The sequence below is a fragment of the Hippopotamus amphibius genome, chromosome 9 (genome assembly GCF_030028045.1).
Source record: "Hippopotamus amphibius kiboko isolate mHipAmp2 chromosome 9, mHipAmp2.hap2, whole genome shotgun sequence".
NCBI classification, from domain to species: domain Eukaryota; kingdom Metazoa; phylum Chordata; class Mammalia; order Artiodactyla; family Hippopotamidae; genus Hippopotamus; species Hippopotamus amphibius.
The window spans coordinates 104,863,380-104,890,985 of NC_080194.1; the positions used below are offsets into that span (position 1 = coordinate 104,863,380).

General features: G+C 47.3%; 1 protein-coding gene across 8 annotated transcripts in view; it reads left to right on the forward strand.

The window, feature by feature from the left end:
- The first annotated feature begins 222 nt into the window (after positions 1–222).
- Positions 223–27,606, forward strand: part of CUX1 (cut like homeobox 1) — a 354,634-nt gene continuing 327,250 nt past the window's right edge. For 3 of the 8 annotated variants that reach the window (XM_057748078.1, XM_057748079.1, XM_057748081.1), the window contains exons 1-2: positions 223–476; positions 1,357–2,027. In XM_057748078.1, the coding sequence (XP_057604061.1) occupies positions 1,698–2,027 (330 nt within the window). In that variant the 5' untranslated portion in view covers positions 223–476; positions 1,357–1,697. The remainder of the gene's footprint in view (positions 477–1,356; positions 2,028–27,606) is intronic. The other 5 variants (XM_057748082.1, XM_057748083.1, XM_057748084.1 and 2 more) reach the window with 4 other exon arrangements.

The window sequence follows — 27,606 nt, forward strand, 5'->3', positions numbered from 1 at the left end:
CGCCCCAGGTGAGCCGGACCCGGGGCCTCTCCCGCGGGGGCCCGGGGCGCCCCTCCCGTCGCCCTCCAGCGCCCCCTCGGGGCCGGGCCGGCGGCCGCCGCCCGCGGGGGCTGGGGGCTCGGGAGCGAGGGGGTAGCTGGCCGGGCGGCGGGCGCTGGGGTGGGGAGGGGGCAGGGGCCGCGCGCGCGCGAGGCCCGGCGGCGGCCGCCGCGCCCTCGGGCTCAGACTCCGGCTCCGGCTCGGGCTCGCCATGGCTGCGGCGGCGCCGTGAGGAGGAGTCCGCGTCCTCCGTGGTGGCGGCGGCGGCCGGCTCCAGGCCGGGTTTTGGCGCCGCCCGCCTGCTGCCTCCTGGCGGCTCCTGAACTCCAGCCCCCTCTCTATCAGCCTCTCACTCCGTCTCAATATGTCTCAAGATGGCGGCCAATGTGGGATCGATGTTTCAATATTGGAAGCGCTTTGATTTACAGCAGCTGCAGGTCAGGCTTCTCCTCGCTCGGCCTCTCGCCCGGGGGTGGGGGCTGCGGGCGGTCGCGGCCTCCCCCGGGGCCCAGGGCTGCCCGGCCGCCGGGGGGCCGCGGCGGCGGGGAGGAGGGGGGTGCCGGGGAAAGCGGGGCCGAGTCGGGGACAAGTCCCTCTCGCTCCCCAGCCCCCATTGATAACTCGCTTGATCAGAAATTGATCCTCTTTGTTCAATTCATCGATCAGCCCAAGATGGCGCCGGGAGCCGCCGCCGCCACCGCTGCCCCCGGTGTCGGCCCCCACCCCGGGCGCCCCCCCGGCCCTGCGCCGCCACCGCCGCCGCCGCCGCCGCCGCGGGACCGGGGAGGGGGCGGCCCCGGCGGCCCGCGGGGTGCGCGCGCGAGCGGGGAGCGGGCGGCGGCGGCGGGAGCTGCGCCGGGAGGGGGCTGCGGCCCGGCGGCGGCGCCCGGCCGCGCGCCCCGCGCCCCCGGCCCGCCGTATTCCCGGGGAAAGTTTGTGGGGAGTTGCTGTGGGGGTGAAGCGCCTGCTCTCCTGGAGGAGCCGCCGCCGCCACTGCCGCCGGCGCGGCGGAGCTGGGGCTGGTGGCGCTGTGGTGCCGCCGGCTCGGGGGAGGGTCAGAGCGGCCACCGGCGGCGGCGGCGCGGCCCGGCTCCGGCCAGGCGGGCGGGTGGCCGGGCGGGCGTCCGCGCTCCCCGGCCCCGGCCGGCCCAGGCCCCGGCCGCCGCCCCCGGCTGTCAGCGGGCCGGGACCGCGCCGCCGCTCCCGCGCCCGGCGTGGGGCTCCCACCGCGGACCCCGGGGTTTGTTTACGTCCGGGCGGGCGCCTGGGGGCCACCCGCAGACCCCGCAGCCGCCCCTCTCTTTTGTGTGCCTGCAGGAGCGGCTCGGACCGGCCCCTCCGCAGCCGGGGACCCCGGTAGGGGCGCTTGGAGAAACTTGCGGGGGGCGACTGGCGCCCCGCACGCGGAGCCCGGGGGTCGGGGTGCCCCGGGGGCGCGGGTGCGGGCGCCGGAGGAGGGCTACAACTTTCCCCGAATGCAGGGCCGGCTCTGCTCCCGCGCGCGCGATCTGGCCGGGCCGGGGGCGCTTGCTCCCTGCCGCCTGTCCGGGCGGCCCTCGCTCCGTGCCCCGGGGCTCCCGCGGCCCCCAGTGATCCGCCCGCTTCTCTCTGACCCTCTCCTCTGAGGCCCTGCGCTCCCAGCAGGGTCCGCGGGGGCAATGGAGCGCGCGGCGGGTCCGCTCCGAAATGCCTACTCCGAGCGGGTTCTCGAAAGCAAAGCCCCGGGGGCCCCGCTGGACTGCGGTGTGCCGGGCCTTGGTCCACGCGCCGAGCCCCAGGCGCCGAGGGGGAATCGTGCTGGGGCTCCCCATCCGGCGCCCGAGCCGTCGCCGTGCCCAGGGGGCGCGTTCCTGCCTGCCACCCCCCACCCAGAGGAGCGGCGCGCCCTTGGGGTCCGCCGGGGACCTGCCAGCTCCGCGCTCGCGGCGCCTGGACAGCCCCGGGACTCTGCCAGGTGGATGTTGTGCGAAGCTGGAGCCAAGTTGAAGGTGAGCGGCGCGTGGGCCAGAAGCTCTGCGAGCGCTGGCCGTGGGGCTGGGGACTGGGGGGATGTCTGCGGCTTAGAGGGGCCCAGGGCGGCCTGGCGCGGTGGGGGGTGGATGGGGTGGTCCCTCAGCGTCCCTGGGGGACGGCTGTTGCTCCCAACTTTAAGATGTATTTGAAGGTAAACTTGGCCGAACTTTCGTAACCCGGAGGACTGGTGATAGTGACCTACAGTAATTTTGGGAGGAAAGCAAATAAACTCCAGATGCGGGCTTGTATGAAATGAAGCGGATTGGATTAAAACGTATATAAACGGAGTCTGACATCTTTAATTGTATATGTTTGTTTTCTGTTCTTGTGATACGTACGAGCGATAAAGCAGACTCCTAGTCGTTATGAAATTCCTTCAAATTTCTCACTTAACTAGGAAGAAGACTATGTGAAATATGTATTTCCGATAAGATTAAAACTTAAAGGAGTTTGAGTGTTTATTGACTAAAATAGATTACTCCAAAGTGTCTATTGTGTAAATTAGATTCCTGAATGTAATGAACACAGCCGAATGGCATTTTTGATAAATTGGTCTACCCTGTTTTAGCAAAAATAGCTCCCTTTTACCATAATTTAATTTCTGAGCTTACGGTAAAACCCGTTGTGGAGTTTTAGGAGACAAACCTTCTTAATTTTTTTTTTCCCCTTATTTTCCTAAATGTGACATTCTAGCTTAACAGCAATGTAGTTTCTTCTTTAAGCATCCTGGCAAAACTGCCTGAGAGATGGATTTGGTTTCTAGGGAGGTATTAGATTTTATGAACTCCTTGACCTCCCACCCCCACCTCCTCCTTGGTGATTGATTAGCTACTTCTTCAGGGTAGCATGGGGGCATTTAACTGTGTAACTTTAATGAAAAGTTTCCCTGTCAGTTCATGTGAATGAACTTTCAGATGTTGATCTTGAGTTTAAAAAATTCTTTATCTGAGCATCATTCACTTTACTGAGCAGCCATTGGCTTTCGGTGGTAGATGAGGATTTGGCCTTCGATGATTTCCTATTGCCACCTCATCACCTGTTTGAAAACCTTCAGTTGCCTATGGAATGCCCAAGTTCCCGGAGAAGGCTAAACTGGTCCTTTCTCTGGGCCCTGAAGAGGCTTTTTGAGTTGGTATCTAGTTGAGCGTCGTCTGTATTCCCACAGACAGTAAGTGAGCCAGGGAGACTGCAGTTTGAGAAGAGAGAATTCACTAGTTTCAGACTCTTCTCATCTTTCCAAAACCCCTTACACTGAGATCGGGTTGCCTGCAGAGCCCAAGGGAGGGTTGTGGTATTGCTCCCTGAGGGTAAAGAGGCTGGGTCTCGGAGGGTCCAGATGAGGTGAGGCGAGGCAATTGTGCACCCCTCCCACAACGTGGGGAGCTGGGGCTGAACCCTGGGCCCTCTGCTCTGTCTGACTTGAAGCTGCCTTGGGCTGTGGAGTGAGTGCCCAGGTAGAGAGTTTCTGAAGGTTGAGCTCTATTTTGTTTCCTTTTTAGTCCCAAAGTCTTGTGGTATGGGAGTTTCAGTGCTCTGGCCTTGCTAAGACTAGTTGGACAAGTTTTTATCCTATCCCAGGCTTGTAAAAACCAGACTTTTTTTTTTTTTAAATAAGAAAAACACTATTGTATAAATTTACCTTTTAAATACACGTTTGGAAAGAGGACACTTTCTAAAACAAGCTCATGTAACTCTGTATGTTAGGGTAGCTTTCTACCAGTGCCTGGCTTCCCTTTGGGGCATTCATTATTCCTATGCCGTGACTAGTCTTTCCCTTTAAGGGACCTCTGCAAAAGTAACCTTTAAACATTTTCCTCTTTTTCAAAATAAAAAAACAATTTCATTTTTGCTGCAAGTCCATTTTCTGGTGGCTTTTATTTTCTTTTCTCCTGTTAAGGAAGTGTGTATGTTAACAGCCCTCCACAACTCTTCCCTATATGAAGTGTATTATTTTGATTAAAATATGTATCTCATTTAGGACCTTTTGTAAAATAATGAGTAAACAAATAGAGGGGTTCCACACAGCTGCTGTCCTTGTTTTCTTGGTTCTCTTAATATCACTCTCTTTGAGATTAAGTATGGGAAGGGGGTCATTATCAGTTGATTAAAGTTTTTTTTTTTCTTTTTTCTTTTCCTGTACGAAACTATATGTAGGGTTTTTTGGGTTTTGTTTTGTTTTGCTTTTTTTTTTTTAAGAGGTATAAGTCAGTGAAGGGGTTGAGTGGTGCAGCACCTCCTGAAGCAGTTGGGTCTATAGAGGCCCCCTTCTCCTGCTTCCCCAAATTCACCTATCTCCTGCCAATAGTTAGTGACATGAGAAAGTTGAAAAAGGAAAGGGACAGATTGCTAGTCCCCTCAGGAATGACTGCCTCCTAATCCACTGAGCTAACTTTAAAAATGCTGTTCTGTTGAGCTGATTGAGCCCAAGACCTTAAGTGGCTGTAGAAAAAGTCCTCTGCCCTGTCATATGCAATTCAAACAAATCCACCAGGGTTCATGTGGGGGTGGGGGGTGGGGTGCATGGAGCTGGGGATGCCTGTGAAGAAGCACCAGGCTGTGCTTCAAGACCCCCCACTCCAGGTCTACCTGGCACAGTCAACAGTCTAAATTGCTCCTGTGGCTGTGCTGATGTTCTGTGTCTTAGGAGAGAAATCAGGGCTCCAAGTAGAAAATCCATGTGCCTTTTAGCTCATTTATAAAAGCACAAGGAACATACGCAGTAAAATAAAGGAAGAACAAATTTGTTAGACGAAAAGTACATTTTTAAAAAGAGAAATTCATTGTGTGAAAAATCCTGCAGAGCTAGGCCAGATTCCTACCTGTGCTTCCATTTTTTCAGGTCACGTTTGGCCTCATAGAAGTTTCACGTATTTAAAAGACACGCGTTACTGATGGACTATAAGAGAAACACTAACTAAAAGTTACTATAAACATTAAATATACAGGATCATATGTTTTTAGAAATTACTTAAAAACCTATTTAAAATTACTTAACGTATTATGTATTGTGTGTGTGTGTGTGTGTGTGTATAAAGTAGCTTTCCCTATGAAAGGTCTGATTTTTACAGGTAATTGTGAAAGATAGAAATTCGTGTATTTCATCCTGTTATTTTGTCTGAAGCTCTGCCTTATGGCTGCAGAGAGAGAGTTTTGGTTTCAGCTGAAATTCCCCTGCCTCTGATTGTTTAAACCAGACCCTTAATCTTATTTTAACATACTTAAAATGTTCAAAAAACCCGGAAGAATTGTTTTGTATAAGTAGCAAGTGAATGTAGTTTAAACACTCAAGCAATTCTGGTATCTAATTGGAAACAGGTGGAATTCTTGGAATCCTGTGTTTGAATCTTATTATAGCAAAGCACAGAGACACTTCTTACTTACGGCCATTCATTTTGTCGAAGCTGTTTGAAGAGGGCCCCTGTGACCTCTCCCTGTGCCCCACTGCTGTTTACCTGGATGTTCAGCCTTGCTGGGCATTTTAGGGGCTGAATGCCTGTGTGGTGTGCTTGGACACCGAAGAGAACTGTGCGTGTGTGGATCATGGCGTGAAAAGGGAACTTCGATGGCGTAAATAGACGAGTGATTTAATATCTGTATTATATAACTAATATAGCAAAGAAATTGTGAATCCATTTGTGATTTCTGATTTAATAAACATTTGTTGACATGAGCATTTGGGTACATTTTATTATACCCTGATAAACATTTCAAATTCTGAAAGAAATTACTTTCCCTAAGTACATTTAGAGATGTAACCTTAAATAGCAAACAAACCAAACACAAAAAAACATGGGTTAGAGGAATATTTCAATAAAATGTTCATGGTGGGGCCCTCTGAATTATCTCAGTCATTTTTGTTATTCTACTTTTCAGAGCCAGCTGATAGCCTTGGTTTTGCTGTATGTTTAAGAACCAAGTTTTGGTTGGTGTTTAGGTGCTGATTTGTATTGAGTTGTTGGTTCTGTCATACTCTTGGGTTTGCTGAGCTGTAATCAGTCCTTCTTTTCAGCTGTTCTCTGAGAAAGTTGGTAGAGCAGAACCGTCTTTGGCTGGGCAGGAGGTGTTCCTGCAGGGAGTTATCTGGGATTGAGGGGAGACCTATGGCATTCATTCCATGTCTTGAAGCCGCTTTGAAACACCTGGGCTGAGACTTAAAAAATGTGTGTGCTACCCTGTTCACATAATGTGACACAGTTAAAAAAACATAATGAGGGCAAACAACTCTTCCTGAAAGAGTCTAATTTGTTACAAAACCCATCAAGAACCTTTCCTTTGAAAAGTAAACAACTCTCTAATAAAAATAATTCTAATTCTTGCTGTAATTAAATTCTGATAGCATGATGTTAATGTGCAAAATAAATGTTGTCAATTTGTTCATTTGAATCTGAAGGCCTTTCTCTGCAGGCGGCAGAATTTTTGCGTTTGTTAGAGCCCTGGGCGGGGAAGTTCTTCAGATGTGATTGGTAGGATTCCTGCGCAGAGGTCTCCCCCCACCCCATCCTCAGGAACACCATGGGACAGGTGACAGGAAAGGAGTGGGGTTGGGAGTGTTCATTCCTCCCAAGAATTTACCCAACACTGCAGAGACCCTGGAAGAATAGCCAGGTAGGAGATTCACATGAAACTGACTAGATGCTGCTTCCTTCTTTGAGGCACTTTGAAGCTGGGAACACCAACTATGTGATCCACACCTTTTATAAAGCACAATAGGCCACGGCAGGGCCTACCGGGTCTTGCTTGTGGCCAACTCAGTCAGCTGACGATTGAAATCCTGGATGCTTTTGACTGTGATTTATGAAGTTAGTGTCGGAAGAAATTACTAGGGCTCTCTCTGAAGCTTGTTCTTTCTTAACATTACCCCGAGTATACCAGCACCAGGGCCTGTTTTCGTAAAGACATTTCTCTTTGACTGTTTATCTAGTAAGTTAAAGCAGTTAACTTTTTTTTTTCAAAGTTATGCATAGTTGTGAGGTGTCCTGAGTTTGGTTAAGCGAAAAACAAATTGACAAATTAGCTCTTTCTTAAGTGAACATTGCAAAATTGTGAGAAATAGAATGCCATTCTTACTGTCATTAAAATTTTATTTGGGTGTTGACAGCTTTTTACTAAATGTAAGACGTTCAGATCCTGTCCACCCAGCTGTAAAAAAGAAACAAAAAACAAAAAAACCCCAACCAGCTCAAAAGCTTCTTTCCAATTTCCCCCCAAAAGCAAGACAGTCGTTCTTTAACATTGGGTCTTTTCCCCTAATAAATTGTTAACATTTTATTTTCTAGCATAGTTTTGTGCTTTTAAGGCCAAAAAGAATATGAACTCATTTTAGGCATCTTGGTTCAGTCGAACCTATGAGGGTCTTTGGCTTGTTGCCATCTTCCCTTGGATTTTTAGAGGAGAAATTGCTGTTTAGATCAAAATAATCTGATTTAAAGCTAGTAAGTGACACCAAAGGTAAATCCTTGTCTTGAAGAGTCCGAAGATGCAAATAGAAGCAAGTCCCGTGAGCTGCTGGCAAAGGAAGGGCCACTTCAGAGCCGCCCTCAGTCTGGGCGCTGCCAGGTTCGCAAGCACCTGCTGTCACCCCACTCGCCACTTCTTGTCCCTCTCTCAGCTCCTGCCCCACCAAGCCTATCCCTTCCTTCGTTGTGACAACTGTTTTTTGTTTCTTTTTGTTTTTTAAAGTATATGTGGAGCTCCATTATTTTGAGATTCTTGGAAAAAAGATACTATGTAAATGAAAATTAAAAATAAAATTCTTGCTGGAGGGAATTGTACATTCAATTTTTGATTAGGTTTGGAAAAGACATTTTTCTTCCCCCTTACCCTGAAAATAAGAACATTCTGTTGCTTCTGTCACCGTTTTTGCTTCGTCCTGAGAGGTGCGGCAGATAATGGTGAAACACGTCCTTTATGTTCTGTTTTTCACCATGATGGTTGACCTAGAACTTGAACTCATGCAGTTCTGTGTACAGTGAATTATTTCTGTTTCACATTGTTCTGTTCTGCCCTTGCCGAGCGTGTACATAGGAGCTGCCCATAGGACACAAACCTTTTAAAGGGGAAAAGATTTTGGGTCACCGACAATGTAGAAATTGCAACTAAAATTATAAGTAGACCTGCAAATAAAATTCCATCTTCCTGTTCACGCAGCAGAGGTGTTGTAAGTCCTACGTTTTGGAAACAGAAAGCTGTGAGAACAGGAGCATTCATGTAAACCAGTGTAGAAACCTTAATTTACTGGAATTGCTTCATTTCACTTGTACCTCAACTCCTCGTTTACATGATACGTGGTGCTGTCACACCATTCAGCCAAGTAGGAGACAAGGTCAGGTTTGGAGTCATGCTTCTGCTCCATAGGCATGTGTGGGACCCAAGAGCCAGACAGGAAGCCCAGGTTGCTGCCAGGGCGCCCAGTCCAGGTGACCTGGTCCACCAGGAACCTCACTGTCACGGGCAAGCACAGAGGACCAGTAAGGTGGCCAGGGCCTGGTGAGCACTTACCTTTGAGAGTAGTGTGATGCAGTCAGGAAGTCAGCACCTGGAACTAGCCATCCCTGGGCGGGGTGGGGGGTGGGGGGGCGACGACGACGACACATGTTCTTCCTCTCACTGTTCCTCAGCCCTGGCACCCCAATTTGTCAGCATTGATGTGGCCTTGGAAGAGGAGGGATATTGCCAGTTACAGTTGAATGTCATTGTCAGGAGGAGGAAGAAGTGGTTTGCGATTGTTGTACGTTGCTCTGTGTTGGCATGTAATTATGCTGTCATTTTAAAGCACACTGATACTCTAGTGAATCTTGTGTGTGTGTGTGTGTGTGTGTGTGTGTGTGTGTGTGTATGCAGTTAGTTTTGGGGGCTGCTTGTTGTATGTGAAAGCCAAATCTTCCTAGCACACAAGAGCTGAGACTGTAGCCTTTACTTGTTTCAAAATTGTTTGTCAGAAACAGGTCGCAATCCATTACAGATGTGGCTGCCAGATGAATCTTCCCAAATCATTGATTTCATCATGTCATTCCTCTCCTTAAACACCCACAGTGGCTCAGGTTGGCACAGAATGGAGACCACATTCTTTAGGAGGCAGAGTTCGTGATGGTTGTCTCCACCCTGCCTAAACCTTTTCCCCACTTAGAAAGATCCCAGATCCTGGCTCCCTCTGGGAAACTCCCCCTCCTCCCTCTGCTCATCTGAGTATCCAGCCTCGTTTATGTACTCCTTCTTCATTTTAACCAACGTTGAGGATGCCCCTGCATGCCAGGCACTGTGATACAGGGTGGGAGAACTGCAGTTCCCAGCCTGGAAGAGTGGGCAGCCTGGCATGGGCAGAGGTGGGCTGGGCAGCTGGGAGGCAGCTGTCATAGAGCATGCACATGGGACGGTGGAGGGCTGCAGAGGATGGGTATCCAGATCTGGATGGGGTGGGCAGGGAAAGCGCTCGGAGGGTGTGTAAAGCTTAAGCCGAGTTCTGTGTCCCCGGGGAAGCATGGGAAAGGCCTTCCAGGAGAACACTTGAGGGGTGGCTGTGGTCTCTGCGCTTTGGCTGCCTCCTTTGCTGTTCCTGATGGCCCCCGTGTGACACCCACTTAGCTTCCAGTCGTCCTTCCCAGGCACACTCCTCATGTTGCCACACACCTGCCGTTCACCCCACCCTCTGCTATGGCAGCCACCACAACTCTCGGCACCCAGTGGGTCCTGCTGCGCGAGAACCTTGCGCTTCTTTTAGGGGGCAGGCCTGTGTGTTTCTCACTTGGGACTCGTTCAGCTAGGTGATGTAAGAATGCAAACGGAATTCTTCTTAGGGTTGTGAAAGGTAGGTAGGGTATATTAAAATGGCTGTTTTGAAAGCTACTGATAGGTACACACCGATAGAACATGTATTTCTTTTTTTATTCCCATTTATTAAACTCTTTCTTTGCAAAATGACATGTACGTTGGTTAAAATACACATAATTGTATTTGTGGCACATAACAAAAAATTCACTTTTTTAAAAATAGAATTGGGCAGAGCAATTCTTTAACAGAGATTTATTCTCTGACTCTGCTCACAGCCTGAATAGGAGGAAACTTCCCCATATGAACGGGGAAAGTTGGTATTGCAATGATTAGGACTCCATCAATGCAAGAGAAAGCGAGTAGCAAGAAACATGAAGGCTTGGGGGCCAGCACTGGAGAAGTGTTTCAGGAGTGCTCGGCCCCCAGAAGCTGTCCCGTGGGTCTGGGCAAAGGCTCCTGAGCAGCTCTGTTTTATAGCAGTGGCCTTCATAGCCTGCATGCTTTCTCTGCTTCTTCATTTACAAAGAAAGTACCTAGGGTATTTTTGTAGGGGTGACGTCACTGTCTGGCTGCATGAGCATTTGCATGGATTTGGGGAAGTGAGGGCTGCCAGGACTTCACTGAGGGGGGTGCTGAGAGGAGCCACTGTCCCTTGGGTCCAGCCTGGGTGGCTGATGTGGAGGGGGGCACGGCCTGGCATCCACAGGGATGGGGAGGAAGAAGAGGAGCCAACCCAGGCAGTGGAAGAGGACGTGCTCCTTTGCTGGGCTCTGTGGGGTTGGGAGGGGTGGGGGAGGAAATTGGTGGGAGTTCAGGAGCTGAGCCCTGGGGAAAAGGAGGCATGAAGCGCAGTGGAGAGGTTTTGGTGTTGAAGTCTTCAAAATGGGTTGAAACCCTGGGTTTGAAGCCCGTGGAGGATTTGTTTGCGTTTTGGTTGGTGCTTGAGAGTTTGGCATCATTTGCGGTGGGGAGGGCTGAAGATTTAATCTAAACGTGGGGATCCCCCTCTCACCTTGTGTCTTAACTTCCCCTTTTCTGGAGCTGGGACTGCTGTGCTGCTTCAGGAAAAGGCAGAGAAGAGAAGGAAAGCATTGCTGGTAGCATTGGATTCCTCATGTTGTGATTGGTTTTAGGTCCACTGGTGACAAGACAGATGCTTTACACAATTTTTTTTTATACTGTGTATATATATGGTGTCAACTCTCATTTCCTGAGTATTATTGACCTTGGGTAGGGACTGGTTTAGGCTGTTGATTTCTTTCCTGTCATCCACACCACAGCCCCACACAGGAGCTGGGATCCAGCTGGAAGGTGAGAAGCTGTGAGGAGGAGGTGGATACCTGGGGCTGCCTCTGTGCAGTCCACACTTTCCCTGCCACCCTTGCTGTCTCTGGGAATGGCTCTCCCTTGAAGCAGGATTGTCATGATTAGCTGATGGGGCGGGGGGGGGGGGATCGGAAGAGGTCCCCTCTCTACAGGCTGCCCAGGATGAGCTTGGGGGTGAGTCACTTAATGTAAACAGCTGGGGATTGAACAGAGCCTGTGAGGTGCACATGAAGGTATCTGGGTGACCAGTAGACAGGCACCTTCTGGCTGAGACCTCTCTGGATCTGAAACATTTTCTAGAGCCTCCCTGCCCTGAGACTTCAGAGTCAGCTCCCAGCAGTAGAGCTCCAAAGAGAAGGATTATCTAAAAGATAATGCTTCCCCAGTTGGTGAGCACTCCTGTTAGCAAACTTTATCTTGATACTTGGGGTACAGTTACAGCATTGAGTAGAACATAACCCTCCTTGTGTCACCTGCTGTCCTCAGTGCCCCATCTGTGCACAGAGCAAATTTGTGGGAAGGGTTTTGGGGAAGTGGAAGACAGGAGAAAGACCTGTTTGTGGGACCTGGGCTGGAGGGAGGGAGGGAGGGAGCTGGCTCCAGAGAGGTCGTGCACTGTCCAGCAGTTCTGCCCCGAACAGCAGCATGAGTCTCTAACCAGGACTGTTCACTGACGTGCTTGCCTGATGCTGGGGGGAGCAGTTTGCTGTTTGATGCTAATATTTGCCTTTAACCTCGTGTTGGCCAAGATGAATCCCCCACCCTCCCTCGGCCCCTGGAAGTCTAGTTGCTTTAGTCACTGTAATGATACTGGATTCAGATCCACTCATATCACCCTAAAAGCACCAACCACACAGTGTTCTGTTCCCAGTTGCACTTGAAAATGATGCTGGGGTGTGTTCAGTTAGAGGCCAGCTCTGTAAGGGGTCTTCAGGTGGACATCCGTCCCTTGATAAGCCTGATCAGATGACACGCCTTATTTTCCTCAAAGAATCATCACGGAAAAGCTGAGTGTTTAGGCTACTATGAATTCAGATGATTTTTTTGCATGCCTGTATTTTGGGGAGATGATGCAGCTTGTTTTGTAATACAGTTGTACATTGAGTAAGAAAATATGCACAAAAGATGCGCTGGTCTCGGAAATAACGCAGCATGTTTGAGTGAGGTGGTTTACAGGTTTGTTTTTGGAACATACTCATTCTTTTTTGTAGACTGTTGGGGACTTTCATTCGTTCATTTATTGAGCGGGTCTCCATGGTGCCCCATGTCTGCACTGGATCCTAGTCAAGCCTCTGGAGTACCAAGAGGAATGAGCCCCTGGCCCTACTGGTCAGAACTGCAGGACACACAGGGCATCTGCTGGCGTCAGGTTATAGGGGCTGGGGGTATCTGATGTGTGTGGAGGGCAGAACAGGGGTCTGGAAAGATGGGCCCCGGACACTGTGCTCCACTGACTTACCGCCTCCCCTGTGGGCCAGGCTCTGTTCTAGCACAGCCTTCCAGTGACCAGAGCAGCAGGACGTCCCTGCCCTCAAAGAACTTAACGTCTAGCAGGGGAGACAGAAAGTAAACATAGGAGGAATAAGTACATTACAGAGTGCAAGTAAGTGCCCAGGGCCTGGGCCCAGAAAGCCTCTGTGCAAAGCCCCCCTGAGTCAGTTCTGTGTTCTAAGGGTCCTGAGAGATGCTGCTTCTTAAATGCAAGGTAGACAATTCAGCACTCAGATTTGTGTTTAGGTAGATCCTTCTGGAAGTCCCTTAGGCTGACCAGAGTGTGAGGGGGAGGAGTGGTGAGGGATGGAGCCGGGAGGGTAGGAGATGGAGAAGGACTGGGCTGGCAGAGAAGATGGCAGGCTGAGTGCTGGCAGGCAAGGGAGGAGGAGGCGCCCGGGCCCTGGCATGTCCAGGGTGGCCACTGGGGTCGTGGTGGCCTGGGCAGAGATGGGCCAAGTGAGTGGCATTTGGACAGGAGACTGGGGCTGGGGGAGGGGCGGAGAGCAGTGCCTGGAGGGAGGAGTGGTCTTCAGGGTCTGGTAAATGCTGGGCATCCAGCAGGCCTGTGTCACCTGGTGCCTGGTGCTGGCCCTTCCAGAGGTGGCGCATGTACACGGCCACCAGGCTGGGCTCCTAAGGTTTATTAAAAGCAGGTGGGGTGCCAGGCGCCCTAGTTGCGCGTTGGGTGTGACTCAGACTTGCATGGAGTCAGCCCAGAGCTGCTTTATCCATCCCTATTTGCTTTTTGTCGGTAATCCTTTGTAATTCCCCAGTTTCATGATGTAATTTTAATGGAATTAAACTTGAACACTTCAAAATTATGTAATTAATTACGTTGGGCTTCAATTACAATGACTAATTATAGTGTGATACCTGGTGGCAAGTCAGGTACATCCTGGTGGGGGATTCATGCCTGCCAGCTATTAGGACTGCCACTGTCTGTCGCTGGGGGTGCGGCTGCCTTCAGGGCTGCCCTGTGCCTCTGTCCCAGTCAACCAGGAGCAGCTCTGGGTCCTGTGAGGTGGGCAACACGGGGGAGGTGCAGGGAGGGGGGTGGTGGGAGTGGTGGGGCTGGTGAGGGTGGAGATGGCGGGGGCAGTGAAGCCTATTTTAGGATGTAAAGGCTCAAACTTGTTTGCAGGTCGAAGGGCAGGGCTTATGCTAGGGAAGTGAGTCTTGGGGAGGCCAGAGGGGAGCCAGGGCACTACTGTGGGATTCCTCTACTCTGGGATGGAAGGGAGCTTACACTTAAGTCAGTGTGAACACAGCCTCAAGGACTGGCAAGACAGTTTAGGGAGAAAGGAAAAGGTGGAAGAACCACCTTGGGGTGAAAGAGGGGGGTGGAAACCAGGTTTAAAAATGTCACTGTGGTAATTATTCCCAGGTGGCCAGTGTGCAGGGCTCTGGGACCAGTAAACTGCATCTCAGACCCCAGGATGGAGCTTTGTGTTTGTGGGCTTCCCTTTTGAAATGTGGCGGTGGTTTTATTTTGTGTTAGGAGGAGGTGGTCTTGCTGAGAAATCTTTACCCCCATTGACCGTCACCCTTATCTCTGGGCAGCCCTTCCCAGAACTGGGATGGGGTGGGAGGGAGGTACGTGTTTGCCTGAGGGCACCTTGGTTGGCCTCCCTGCACAGCCTAAGTCCCTAGACACTTCTGCCATGCCGCTGTCCTCCAGGGAAGCATCAGGAACGGACTTTCAACAGTGGTGCCCACACATGGCATTCAGTGGCCAGTGGCCCGTTATTTGAGAAGCTCAGGGCATCTTTTCAAAAGCTGATTCTTACATCTGAAACTAAGGAGGTTCCCTTAATGCTTGTCTGTGAGTTTTCTGGCATTTCCCATTGGGTGTGCAAAGCAGACCATGCTAGCCAAGGAGCCGGCTCAGAAGCTCAAGCTGAGGCGGAGGTTTGGATTAGGCCATGACGGCGCTTAAGTGTCTTACGGATTTCTGTTCTTTAAGGGAGAATTCGTTTCACACTTTGGGGAGGGGGCGCAATGGCATAGCTCCTGCTTGGAAAACTTTTCCCTGTTGAACATGCTGCTTGCTGTCTTGGTGCCACAGGGCAGCTCCTTTGACACGGTGCCTGATACCTCTGCTCTGTTACTTTTTAATTTTTAAGATAAAATTCATGTAAAACTCGCTATTTAAACCTTTTTTAAGTGCACGATTTGTAATTTTTTGGCATATTCACAATGTTGTACAACCATCACCACAATCTAATTCCAGAATGTTTCCAGCATCCCAACAATACCTGTCAGCAGTCACTCCCCATCTCCCCACTCCCGCCAAGCTCTGTGTAACCTTTAATCTACTTCCTGCCTCTATGGGTTTGCCTATTCTAGATATTTCACCTATAAACGGAATCATACAATATGTATGTGGCCTTTTGTGTCTGGCTTCTCTCACTCACTGTAATGTTTTAGTGGTTCATCCATGTTGTAGCAGGTATCACCACTTCATTCCTTTTTATGGTTGAATAATAATATCCCATGGTATGGATATACAACCTCTTATTTATCCTTTCATAATTTGATGGGCATTTGGATTGTTTCCACTTTGGGGCTAGTATGAAGAAGGCTGCTGTGAACATCTCCCTATAAGTGTTTATATAAAGGTAGGTTTTCAGTTTTCTTAGGTATATACTTAGGAGTGGAATTGCTGGGTGGTAGGTAGTAACTCTGTGTTTTACTTTTTGAGTCTGTTACTTTGTGGCTTCTTCTGTGTAACTCCTGTGTTCTCCCTGGTACTCATTTTAAGGCCCAGACTATTGTTCCATCTTACTCTGTTTCGCTCTGGGCTCCCTCTTGACTGCTCTGGGTGCCTTTTACTAATGGGGATATTCCCCTCCCCCCCTCCTTGGGAATCACTGTTAAGTGTAGATGAATTTGTGGAGGGGCTGGGAGGAATTTGAATGAGAGCACACACTGTTGGCTGCACCTCCCCCTCCCCGCCCAAGGATCTCTCCCTTCCGCGTCTTCCCTCCTTACTCTCCAGCAGAGGGCCTCTCCCCTAGCCAAGTGTGGTGGGCATTTCACTTCCTTTTGGAGGGAGAGATAGGGACTGTCAGGCAGATTTGCTTATGGTGCTGCTTCTCTGACAAAAGGTGATGAGCCAGGACAAACTGCCATTTTCTGCTTGTGAACACGCCTGTGGGAGACGAGGCTGCCCAGGCCTGCTGCCACCATCTCAGCAGTGAAGCGGGGAGCCCAGGACGATGGACAGCCACAGAGCACGCGGAGCAGGGAGGTGGCAGGAACCTGGGCCCTCGCTCCTGCAGCTGCCCTCCCCCAGCTCTCAGTGATGTGAATAGAGCATTACAACTAAAGTCCAGATCACAGGAAGTGTCTCCTGGCTGCACTGTCTGGGTGTAGATGTGCAAGTCACGCTTCTGAGATGCGCTTCTCCTGGCTGAAGGCAGAGCTGAGGGTGTGAGAAGAAAGTGAGCGCTCAAAGCTCTCTTTTCTGACAGCGAGCAGAATCCCATTTGCCAAGCCAGATGTCCCTCAGTACTTTAGATCCAGCTGATGAAGCATTGAGCAATTAGAATGGTTAATATTCAGTTAAGTATAATTAGAAGCTGGTGTAAATTGTGAATGAAATTGACAGGTTCCATAAGTTACAGCAAAATACCAAATCTTCAGTTGCGTGTGTGCATCTCTGTGGGTCTGTCAACTCAAACAGGTATATCATCTTACCTCCTTGGAGTAGAAATGAAAGGCTGCTGTCAACCCAGTTCACTATAATTCTGAAAGTTTAGGAACATCTTGCCAGTTGTTTTATTATTTTTTAAAATTAATTAATTAATTTGGCTGGGTTGGCTCTTTGTTGTGGTGCGTGGGCTCCAGAGCGTGTGAGCTCAGTAGTTGATGCTCGGGCTTAGTTGCCCCATAGCATGGGGGATCTTAGTTCCCTGACCAGGGATCGAACCCGCGTCCCCTGCATTGGAAGGTAGATTCTTAACCACTGGACCAGGGAAGTCCCTGCCAGTTGTTTTATGTTAAAGATTGAAATCCTTAAGTCAAATTGTAAGAGCTTTAGTGCTCTCATTCCTATACTATGGGCAAGAAAAACCAAATCCCTGTTTTCTGCCTGCCTGCAGGACGTGTGTGTGTATCTTGTGTGTGTGCATACACGTGTGTCTCCCCCCACATGAGTTGCAGTAGTCACTGCTCAGTTTACAGCACATCATGATTCACCTTATTCAATTTTTTTCTCCTTTCTCCTCTATCCCCATTTCTAGTCCCCTCCTCTCCTTATGAAGGGTCTTGAGAGAAAGAGGGAGCTCCCTTTTTAAAAGGACACTAATCCTATCATGGGGACCCCACCCTCATGACCTCATCTAAAACTCCCAGAGACTCCACTCCCAAACACCATCATGTGGAGTGCTAGGGCTTCAACATATGAATTTAGGGGACACACCATTCAGTCCCTAGCACTACCGTAGCTCACATGTCCATTTCCCTGGGGATGGCCCCCCTCGGTGGCCTTGAACATCCTTACACATGTCTCCTGACACGTCTCCTGACAGATGCCCCGGAGTAGGATTGCTGAATCCCAGGGTGAAAAGTGTCCTTGATTTCACTGAGTGCTGCCAGGTTGCTCCCCAGAGCAGCTGCACCATGTTATTCTCCCCCAGTCTCATCAGTGCTTCCTAGAGACTTCTTGCCATCCTGATGATTTTAGTTTATTTTGTTTGTTTGTTTTTGGCACACGGGCTTAGTTGCTCTGTGGCATGTGGGATCTTCCTGGAGCAGGGATCGAACCTGTGTCCCTGCATTGGCAGGTGGATTCTTAACCACTGCTCCACCTAGGAAGCCCTCCTGATGATTTTAAAGTGGCCCTTAAGCATTGTGATTTTTCTCTGATCACCGGTAAGTTTTCTACTTGTTATAAACCTCATTTTACACTTGTTTAGATTTTCAGATTTACTTTTTCGTAAATTCTCTGGTCATATATTTTATCCTTTTTTTCTTTTTTAAAATAGTTTACCATCTTTTTGTTGGTTTGCAAGTTTCTTAAACGTTTACATGATAACCTTTTGTTGGTTTGCACATCTGTAAGTATCTTCTCCCAGTCTTTCATCTTTGATTTGCCTGTAGTGTCCTTCAATAAATAGAAAAACCTAATTTTGATGATGTCAAATCTATAAATTTTTCATTTCAGTCTTGTTTGAGAAAATCTTTCCCCACTCAAGATCACACAAAGATACTCATGCTTTGACAGCCATAGAGATTTGACTTTCATGTTTAGATTTTTAGATTGGAGATGGTTTTTGTGTAGGGTGTGAGGTAGTCAGTTTTTCCAGCACTGCCTGCCAAGTGGTCCAGTCTCCTACCCAGTGATTTGGGAAGTTGTCTCCACTGTATGCCAAGTTCCTGAACACACGTGGGTATGTTTCTGGGTCGTTCTTTTGTTCCACTGCCCTGTATCTTTCTACTTACACTGGTGCCATACCGTTTTAATTACCATGGCTTTATACATGTTTTACTTTCTGATTGGGTGAATTTTGCTCTTTGCTATTCTCTTTTAAAATATCTTGGCTTCTCAAGGTCTGTCATTCTTTTATGTCATTTCTATCAAGTTCTCCTTAAATTCTGGAGATTGGAGTTATATTGTATTTGGATTAAATATACAGGTTAATTTGGGGGAGAATTAAGAACTTTCAGGTTGTCCTCTCTGTGACTGAGAATATTTCTCCGTTTGCTTAGGTCATTCTCCAAAGGTTTTGTGCCTTTGTCATTAGGTTAATTCCTAGTTCTGTACAATTTCTGTAGTATTGCAAACAGTGACTTTTTGTTTTAAAAAAATTTTTTTTTCTAATTGATTATTGTGGTTTGGAGGAAGACAGTTTTTGTTTACTGATTTTGAAACTGGCCAGCTTGCTAAATCTCTCATTGGTTTTACTAGTTCACTTGAATATGTTGCATTTCTCTGGGGAGGATATCATATGCAAAAAAGTGACACTTTTGTTTGTCCCTTTTACTTCCACTTCTTATATCGAAGTGATTTGTGTTGTCGACTGAAACCCCAGGGACTCTGTTGCAGAGTGGTGATGGGGCTCTCTCTGACTCTTCTTTCCTGGTCTTAGAGGGAGTATGCCTACTGGAGACTTTTGGTAGCAGCTTTAATCAGGTTAAGGAACTACAGGACTCCATTGTCTCCACTTTTCTGAGAGCTTTCATCCTAAATAGGTGTTGACCTTTTCCTTTAAATACTTTCATGTCTGGGTGATTTTTATCTCTCAGTCCATGAATGTGGTAAATTACAGTGATTGATGCTGTTGAAGTATCCATTGCATTCTTCTATCAACTCTTCACTGTGTTGCATTTTAAAATATTGTTGGATTAGGTGTATAGTTGTCACATCTATATTATTAAATAAAATTGGCCTACAATTTTCTTATTTTTATCTAGTTGGAATTGAGGTTATACTGGGCTCTTAAAATGGGTTAAAATGGTTTTGGAACCATTTGTATAAGATGAAGATTGTCTGTATATGAAATTTGATAGGGCTTACCTGTAAAACTGTGGGGCCTGAGCCTGAGAGTGGCCTGGGAGGCATTTATCATTTCACTTTCTTTGTTATTAGTCTGAGTTTTCTGTCCATAGACTGATTTTGGCATTTTATAATTTTCTAGATGTGTATCCATTTCATCTAGGCTTTAAAATTTATTCTTGTGTGATTGTTCATATTTCCATTATTTTTGTAAAGCTGTTTTTCAGCTCTCACTGTTTCATTTTCTTCTGCATTCTGTATTTCTGAATTTGTCTAAAACTTGTTTATTTTCAGGCTCACATAGCATTTTGTTTATCTTACTGATCTTTAAAGAAAATCCAGCTCTTGCTCTTTTTAAAAACCTCTTTGTCTTTATTTTTTGTTTGTGTGGCTGACTTCTCCCCTTTATTTCACTCTTGTCTCTTTGAGGTCACTCTCTTTTCCTAACTTCTTTTTTTGAAGGCTCAGCTTATTTGACTTCTTTCTCATTTTATGATATATGTATTCAAAGCTGTAACATTTCTTCCAAGTATTACTTTAGTGGTGGTCTACAAATTTTGACCTGTAGTGCTTTCATTTTTATTCACTTTGTAATTTTGTATTTATTTTGTAATTTCCATTATAATTTCCTTTTTTAACCCAAAGATTATTTAATAGCATACATCTTTTAAAGTTGTGATATTTTCCTTTAATAACTTTTCTTATGCTACTGATGTCTATTTTTATTGTATATTGTCAGAGAATATAGTTAACATGATGCTGACTTCCTTGGAACATGTAAGAGAATTTTTGGTACATTTACGCAGAATGAGTTTTTGTGAATGTTCCATATGTGCTAAAAAAATAACGTGTTTTTTGTTTGGGGTTACATTTTTCTCTATTATTTTGAGCTTATTCATGTTACACAGTTCTTCTGTATCTTTCATAGTTTTCTTCTTACAGTTTTGACAGCTGTTACATTATATTATGTTAAGGCTATATTGTTAGATACACATGATTATTGTCTTTATATCTTCCTGATTAATTGTTCCCTTTTCTGGTGTGTATGTAGACTCTTCATCCTTTATGATGTTTTTCACCTTAAATTCTGTTTGTTTTGATGTTACAATTATTCTCCTTTTTTTTTTTTTGTTTTTTCCTTTGTTTTTAGTTTCTGTTTGCCTGATAAAGCTTCTTCTCTTTCATTATTTCCAATCTTTCCATATCCTTTTGCTTTAAATATGCCTATTATAGATGTACGATACAGGATCTTGTTTTTTAAACCCAGGTCGAGAGTCTGATTAGTAAATTTAACTGGTGTACATTTGTGATAATTGTGATTATATTAGGACTAATGCAATGTAATGTTTTCTTTTTACCATTACTTTTGGGTGGGGATTTCTTTTTTTTTAAATTTTATATTGGAGTATGGTTGATTTACAATGTTGTGTTAGTTTCAGGTATACAGCAAAGTGATTTAGTTACACGTATAAATATATGGGGGTATCTTGTAATGTTTTACTGGGTTGAATTTTCCTCTGCTAGATTTTAAAATTGTGCAGTCTACTTTATTCTTTTGAAATTCAGAATCTGGATTATTTCTGAAATTACTAAGACCCCCCCCCCCATCCATGTGTTTATTTCTTCCTGTCAGTTTCTAAAGTTTCTCAATACCTCTATCCTATTTCCTCTTTCACCACCCTCTCTTCTCTCTGCTGGTTTTGACTGTGCTGATTTTATGTTCTTGCTCTTGAACTCTGCTTTCTTTCTGCAAGTTGTTGGACTAGTTGATCTGTCTCTTCTAGTGTTTGTTCTCCTGGCTATTTTTCCCTGTGACCTGTGGTCACCTAGGCCCCAGAGTATCAGCTGATCCCTTGCCCCTAGGGGGAGGAGTTTGGTGGAGAGGGTTGTGCCCCTGGGTAGAGGGCTTAGGGTGCAGTCAGGCCCCTGGGGTGATCTCTTGGTGCCTTGCTCCAGCCACACCTGTTCTCCTGGGGCTGCCTCCTTCTGATGTTATTGACCAACCTGCATTGCATTTCAGGATCCCCTGGGGGAGGGACCCCCACAGAGATTCTGATCCTGCTGGTCTGTGGTGGACACTGGTATTTTTTTCAAAGTTTCTCATGACAGGAGTGGGACACGATATAGACTGGCCATGAGTTGATAAATGTTGAAGCTGGGAGATGGATGCTTAGGGGTTCATTATACTCTTTGTTTACATTTGAGGTAGTTTGTGTACAGCTACAAGTCTGATTACCTCCTAGCTGAGACTGACTAGCACTAACACATGGCACGGGTAGAGGTGGAGAGGGAATGAAACCTAGCAAGACCCTGTGGGGCTCCTGGGCACAGAAACCTTTCAAACGGTTGCTCATCAGGGAAAGGAGGGGATGCAGAGGCAAGGGGGAAACAGCTGAGAAACAGTAGTGCAGCCTTGGGGCAGGGTCCTGGTTCTGCCTCAAGGGATACACAAAACAATATCTTTGAGCTCTTTACAGAACTAAAACCCCAACAAATGGAAGATGTTAGCATTCTTCATTCCAGAGAAGACCACAATTTGATAATCTCGAAAAGCTTCTCAAGAGACCACTTGGGGCCAGATTAAAGGAGTGCAGGCCCTGCACACACCCTAATCTTTATCAGCATCCCTGCCCTTGAACCATTGCTGTAGAAATCCTCATCAGATCCTCCCGGGTTGCGGACATGCAGTTTTGAGGCACATGAGCCCGCTATGTCCCCCTTTGCCTGGCAGAGCAGTAAAGCTGTTCTTTCCCGCTTCACCCAAAACTCTGTCTCCAAGATTTGATTTAGCACTGGTGTACAGAGGCTGAGTTTTCCACATCAGGGATAGAGGAAGTTAGCTAGATAGACCTGGGGCTGCCGGACATTGAAAGCAACTTACGTGGCATGTATTCTGTTTCTCTTGGAAAGCGCTGTTCTAATCTGGATCCTTGTACTCAAGTGGTCCATGAACCAGCAGCAGCAGCTGGGAGCTTGGTAGAAATGCAGAACCTCAGGCCCCACCCCAGACTGACTAAGAATCCACATTGTTTATGAGATCCCCAGGTGATGCGTATGCACATGAAAGTTTGAGAAGCCCTGGTCTAGGTCTTTTTAAAGGGATGGTTGGTTTTATTTAATTCCTGTTTTAATAGCGTGACTCCTCCCTTATCGTCCCAGTTGAGCTTTCCAGAGCAGAGGAAGCAAGCCAGTGCGCTGAGCGGCTAAGAAAGATGCACAGCGTCTGCGCGGTGATGCAAGGGAGGCCCCGGGGTCCTCTCCCAAGCCTGTTTTAACCCTGCCTCCTCTTTGACATACAGTGCTGATAGTATCGATTGTCTGCTTTTCAAGGTCCTAACATATTAAAACAACAAATTGGAAGAAGGCATGGGAAATCCTAGTGGCAGGACCAGCGGCCTGCTTGGGAGCAGGAGACCAGAAGACAAGATTGCAGGCTGGGGCTGTTTGCTGGAGAAGCAGCTCCTCCCACATGGAGGTTATTGAGGAACATAAGGATTCATTGCAGATTTCAGCATTGACCTTCATTATGATTCGTCTGAGCCACAAGGAAAGGACTAGCTGACGTTCTGATGAATATACTTACCACAGCCGTCACGTGGGGAAGGTAGTATTGTCACCAGTGCCGTAGCACGTGTCAGGGCCAAGACCGGAGACAAACACTTGTTTGGAAAATGTGCTTTGGGGGGCATCTCCTCCACTCATTGTGCTAGGTCCCTGGCACACTGTCCTCTGGCAGTGGCAGCTCTCAGCGTGAGAACATGGGGTTCCTAGGTGGCCTGCCTTTGGGTGGCCCAGATCCACCAGCCCATCTGACTTGGTAATGTTCATTTATTGGCTCTGTGACCTTGGGCACTTAACCTGCTTCCTCTGTGCAATGGTGATAATAAAACTACTTACTCGAACTTCCCTGGTGGCGCAGTGGTTAAGAATATGCCGGCCAATGCCGGGGACACGGGTTTGAGCCCTGGTCTGGGAAGATTCTACATGCCACGGAGCAACTGAGCCCATGTGCCCACAACTACTGGGCCTGTGCTCTAGAGCCCGAGAGCCAGAACTATTGAGCCCATGTACCACAGCTACTGAAGCCCGTGCGCCTAAAGTCTGTGCTCCACAACAAGAGAAGCCACTGCACTGAGAAGCCTGTGCATCGCAAATGAAGAGTAGCCCCAGCTCTCCGCAACTGGAGAAAGCCCGCGTCAGCAATGAAGACCCATCACAGCCAATAAATAAATGAATAAATGAGTAAATTAAAAATAAATAAATAAAACTACAGGGGACTTGCTAAGATTTTGCTTAGGACAGTGCCTCATAGATACACTATCCTAAATGTCTTTTAGCCTCAAAATGACAAAGTCAAGGAAAGGATGTGTGTTAGCAGCTCACCAAGAGAGACCTTCTAGTAAGAGCATTATACTGGTGACCCAGATGGTGATGTCCTATGTCACGGTGTCATTACTGACGCCTGGGCCATCTGGGTCACTGGGTACGTATCGGTGTGTTGTTTACTGCTTTTATTTCATTATGCATTCCCCTAGAGATTGTTTTCCCCTTATGTGATGAAAAATGTCTCCTTACACGTTAAACCCACCTCAGTCTGAATAAAGTATTTGTGAGGCAAAAGCCTGCCTCTGGGTGTGAGTAGCTTGTACATCATGTGTTCAGTGGGCAAGTGAAAAATGTGAGTCATGCAGTACTTGGCACCTTTGGCTTCTGATATTTGGTGGCAGACTTCCTACAGAGAGGAGGAATTGCAGAGTAGAAATCCTCTCAGATCCAGTCGGCAAAAGGATCCTTAAGAAGTCGCTTGATTCTTAGTGTTGATTGGGACGAGTGATTATTTGAATTTTTCTCCTTCTCCTGTTTTCTCAGCCTGCTAGGCCTCCATGGGGACCAAATTTATCCCGAATTTACCACTTTTGTGCAGAGTGAGGCTTTGTGCTCTCTAAGGATGAGAACCATTTCTGGTACCTTCTGAAATGCACAGCAGAGAAGACAGAGAGTGTGTAGACCAACAGGATACTTACAGGGCATCTCTCTGCCCCTGCGGAGAGCTTGGGTTTGCCTCTCTCTGGTGGCTGCTGACAGCCATGAGCAGGAAAAGCCACTGTGCCTTGTGACTTACCTGTCGGGCTCTGAGTTCTGTTTTCTTGGCTAAGATCTTGAAGGCTGTTTCCAAGTAGGTTTTTCTTCCTTGGCAGGAGACTTGGGCTCTTGGGTGGTCAGCCCTGTCCATGTCTGCAGGGTTGCTGAGCTGGGGTTTGGAAGAGGGGGTAGAGCAGCTAATGTGAGTGCTCTGTTCTCTCTCATGTAGTTTTTACTTTTTTTTTTTAAATTAATTAATTAATTATTTTTGGGGGGGTACACCAAGTTCAGTCATCTGTTTTTATACACATATCCCCGTATTCCCTCCCTCCCTCGACTCCCCCCCCCACCCTCCCTCGAGTCCCCCCCATCCTCCCCATCCCAGTCCTCTAAGGCATCTTCCATCCTCGAGTTGAACTCCCTTTGTTATACAACAACTTCCCACTGGCTATCTATTTTACAGTTGGTAGTATATATATGTCTGTGCTACTCTCTCACTTCATCTCATCTTCCCCTTCACCCCCCGCCCCCTCCCAAACCTCGAGTTCTCCAGTCCATTCTCTGTATCTGCGTTTTATTCTTGTCACTGAGTACATCAGTACCATTTTTAGATTCCGTATATGTGAGTTAGCATACAATATTTGTCTTTCTCTTTCTGACTTACTTCACTCCGTCTCACGTAGTTTTGAACGGGGTGGTACCATTGGCTGAATTTCAAACGTAGGAAATTCATATCAGCACACTTTGATCTGACTTTTAGGTAGCTAATAGAACTGTGAAATTTGGAGAAAGTGGTCAGATAGTTGTACAGAATATGTGACCAGCAAGGGTTTCAGAAGCAAAGTCAGAGAAATCTGGTAAAAAAATTTTGGATGAAAAGGAAAAAAGAATGCAATGCGCAAGGCTCCACGGTTCCCTGCTGCACAGGTGCCCTGAGGTATGCGGTGGGCCCGGGACTTCAGGAAGTGGAGGCCGAGGCTGGCTCATATGTGCAGGCCTCCTGGGCTGTGCTTTCAGGCCTGGGCACCCTCCTCCACTTGACATTTTTTTTTTTTTTTTTTTTTTTTTTTGGCACACGGGCTTAGTTGCTCCGCGGCATGTGGGATCTTCCTGAAGCTGGTATCGAACCCGTGACCTCTGCATTGGCAGGCGGATTCTTAACCACTGCGCCACCTAGGAAGCCCCTCCACTTGACATTTTTAAGTGCGGTAGGGCAAAACTCCCAGGTTCAGCCATTTGCAAAGAGGTCGTGGATGAGAAAGGTTTGGGAGAGGAAACGGTTATAAGGCAGAATTAATGCTTTTCCACATGGCCCCTATGGTTATCACAGTTTAAAATTAAGGTACCAAAAGAAAAGAAAAGAAAAAAAGTGTACATCTTGAGTATATTTAATTTTAAAATAAAATTTGTCTAAAGGTAGTCATTGTTTTCGTATATTTTCTTTCTTTCAAACCACTTCATTTTTTATCAAAATTCTCTAAGGCTCAGTATTTTTAATTAATTTTTTTATAATTTTTAAATTTGGGGGATGGGGAGGGTTGGCATGCCGCATGGCTTGAGGGATCTTAGTTCCCCAACCCAGGGACAGAACCTGTGCCTCCTGCCGTGGAAGCGTGCAGTCCTAACCACTGGACCACCAGGGAAGTCCCAGAGGCTTAGTGTTAAAAAGAACCAGCGCCCTCCCTGCATCTCCACAGTTCCCATGGCCCAGAAGAGTCACAGATTAGTAGGGTTTCATCTTTTTTTGGCATCAACCCTCCTGGTCCCCGTGTTCTGCTCCAGCTGGAGTCGCTGCTGCCTGGCCCAGGTGCCCACTGCCCTCCAGGTCCCCTTCCCCAGGTCATCCTGGGGCCTCCCTTTCTGTTCTCCTGCTTTGGGGTCCCTGTCTCCTGAGTTCATGGTTTTGTCTCTTGGTTACCCTCTCACTTGGGTGGGGTGGGAGGATCTTCTCCAGCAGCTTCCTGATGAAGGGTGTCCACATCTGTGATCCAACAAGGTCTTCATTCTGCCCTGTATCAGTTGGTGCCAAGTGTGGAATTCCAGGTTGGAAAGCACTGCCCTCCGGATTGGAAAGGCCCAGAATCCAGGACACTCGTTGGTGAGGGCATTCTGACTTTCCATCCTGTGCTGTTTCTCTCTAACACCTTTTAGAGCCGGGTCTTATTCTTCTTTTCAGGCATCAGGAAAACTCGCCCTGGTGTGGGTCTTGTTTTCCTGCCCCTGTTTCCTGTCCTCTGGAACTTGGTATTCACAATACTGGGCCTCCTGCAGTCATCTGCTAATTTTTCTCACCTTTTACTTTCCATGTCTTTGTCTTTTTAGATGTATTTTCTTGGAGTTTTCAGCCTCCCAATCTTTGTAAACTTGTATCTTAACCATATTTTTAACTTCAGAGTATTCTCTTGTTCCTTGAATGTTCCATTCTTCAGACCTGTTCTTGTTTCACAGATGCAGTGTCTTCTCTCATCTCACCGGCTGCATTCATCACAACAAAAAAAATTTTTTCTACTGTTCCCTTGCATTGACTTTGCTTCATTTTTACTTTTTAAAATCTTTAAGAAAACACTTAAAGCACTTAAGATATGTAAACAATTGTATGTAACACATTTTGGCTGCAAAGTGTAATAATGTAATTAACACCTGTGAACTCTTTCCCCCACAACTCAAGAATCAGACATTACCAGTAACTTACCCCCCCACACCCCCACCCCCTCCCTATCCAGGACAGGTGGCCACTGTCCTAAGTATTGTATTTATTATGTCAGAGCCTTAAAATAATGTTTTGTCACAAATATATGCATGCTTAAATGCTATGTTATTTACTGCTGCTTGGTTTTAAGCTTTATAAAAAAACGGTATTCTTTTTTATAAGTGTAAACGACAGGAACTTGCTTTTTTGACTCATTCTGTAGTGGAGAGTCATCTGTGATGTTATAGTAAATGTGGTCTCTCTTTTCTCTTGATGTTTATGCCCAGTTTTGTGACCAGATCCAAATTTATTTATCCTTTCTCCTGTTGGTTTGTCTCTGCTCCTTTTTTCAATCTTTGTTTTGGTCCCAGTTAGAAATTTCCTCAAATGTCTAGTGACAGTTCATCATCTGTCTGTACACAAGAGCGAGGCACTAGCATGCTTATAATGGAAGCTCGTGCATGTGTCTTGAGGAGGTGGCTTTGGGGGCAGTCAACTGGTGGCCTTCACTGTAAGTGATCAGCCCAGGAGCTTTGCTGGGGGGAGTCCCCCAAGTGTCCGTGTCTGTGCTTTTTCCTCTTGGGCTGACAGTTTCTCCTGTGAACGCCCTGGCTTCCCTGCTGGATGGGGTAGTTGAGGCTGGAAGTCCGATGGCCTGTCTTGAAGCTGAGCTATGAGCTTCCTCTGGTCTGTGAAG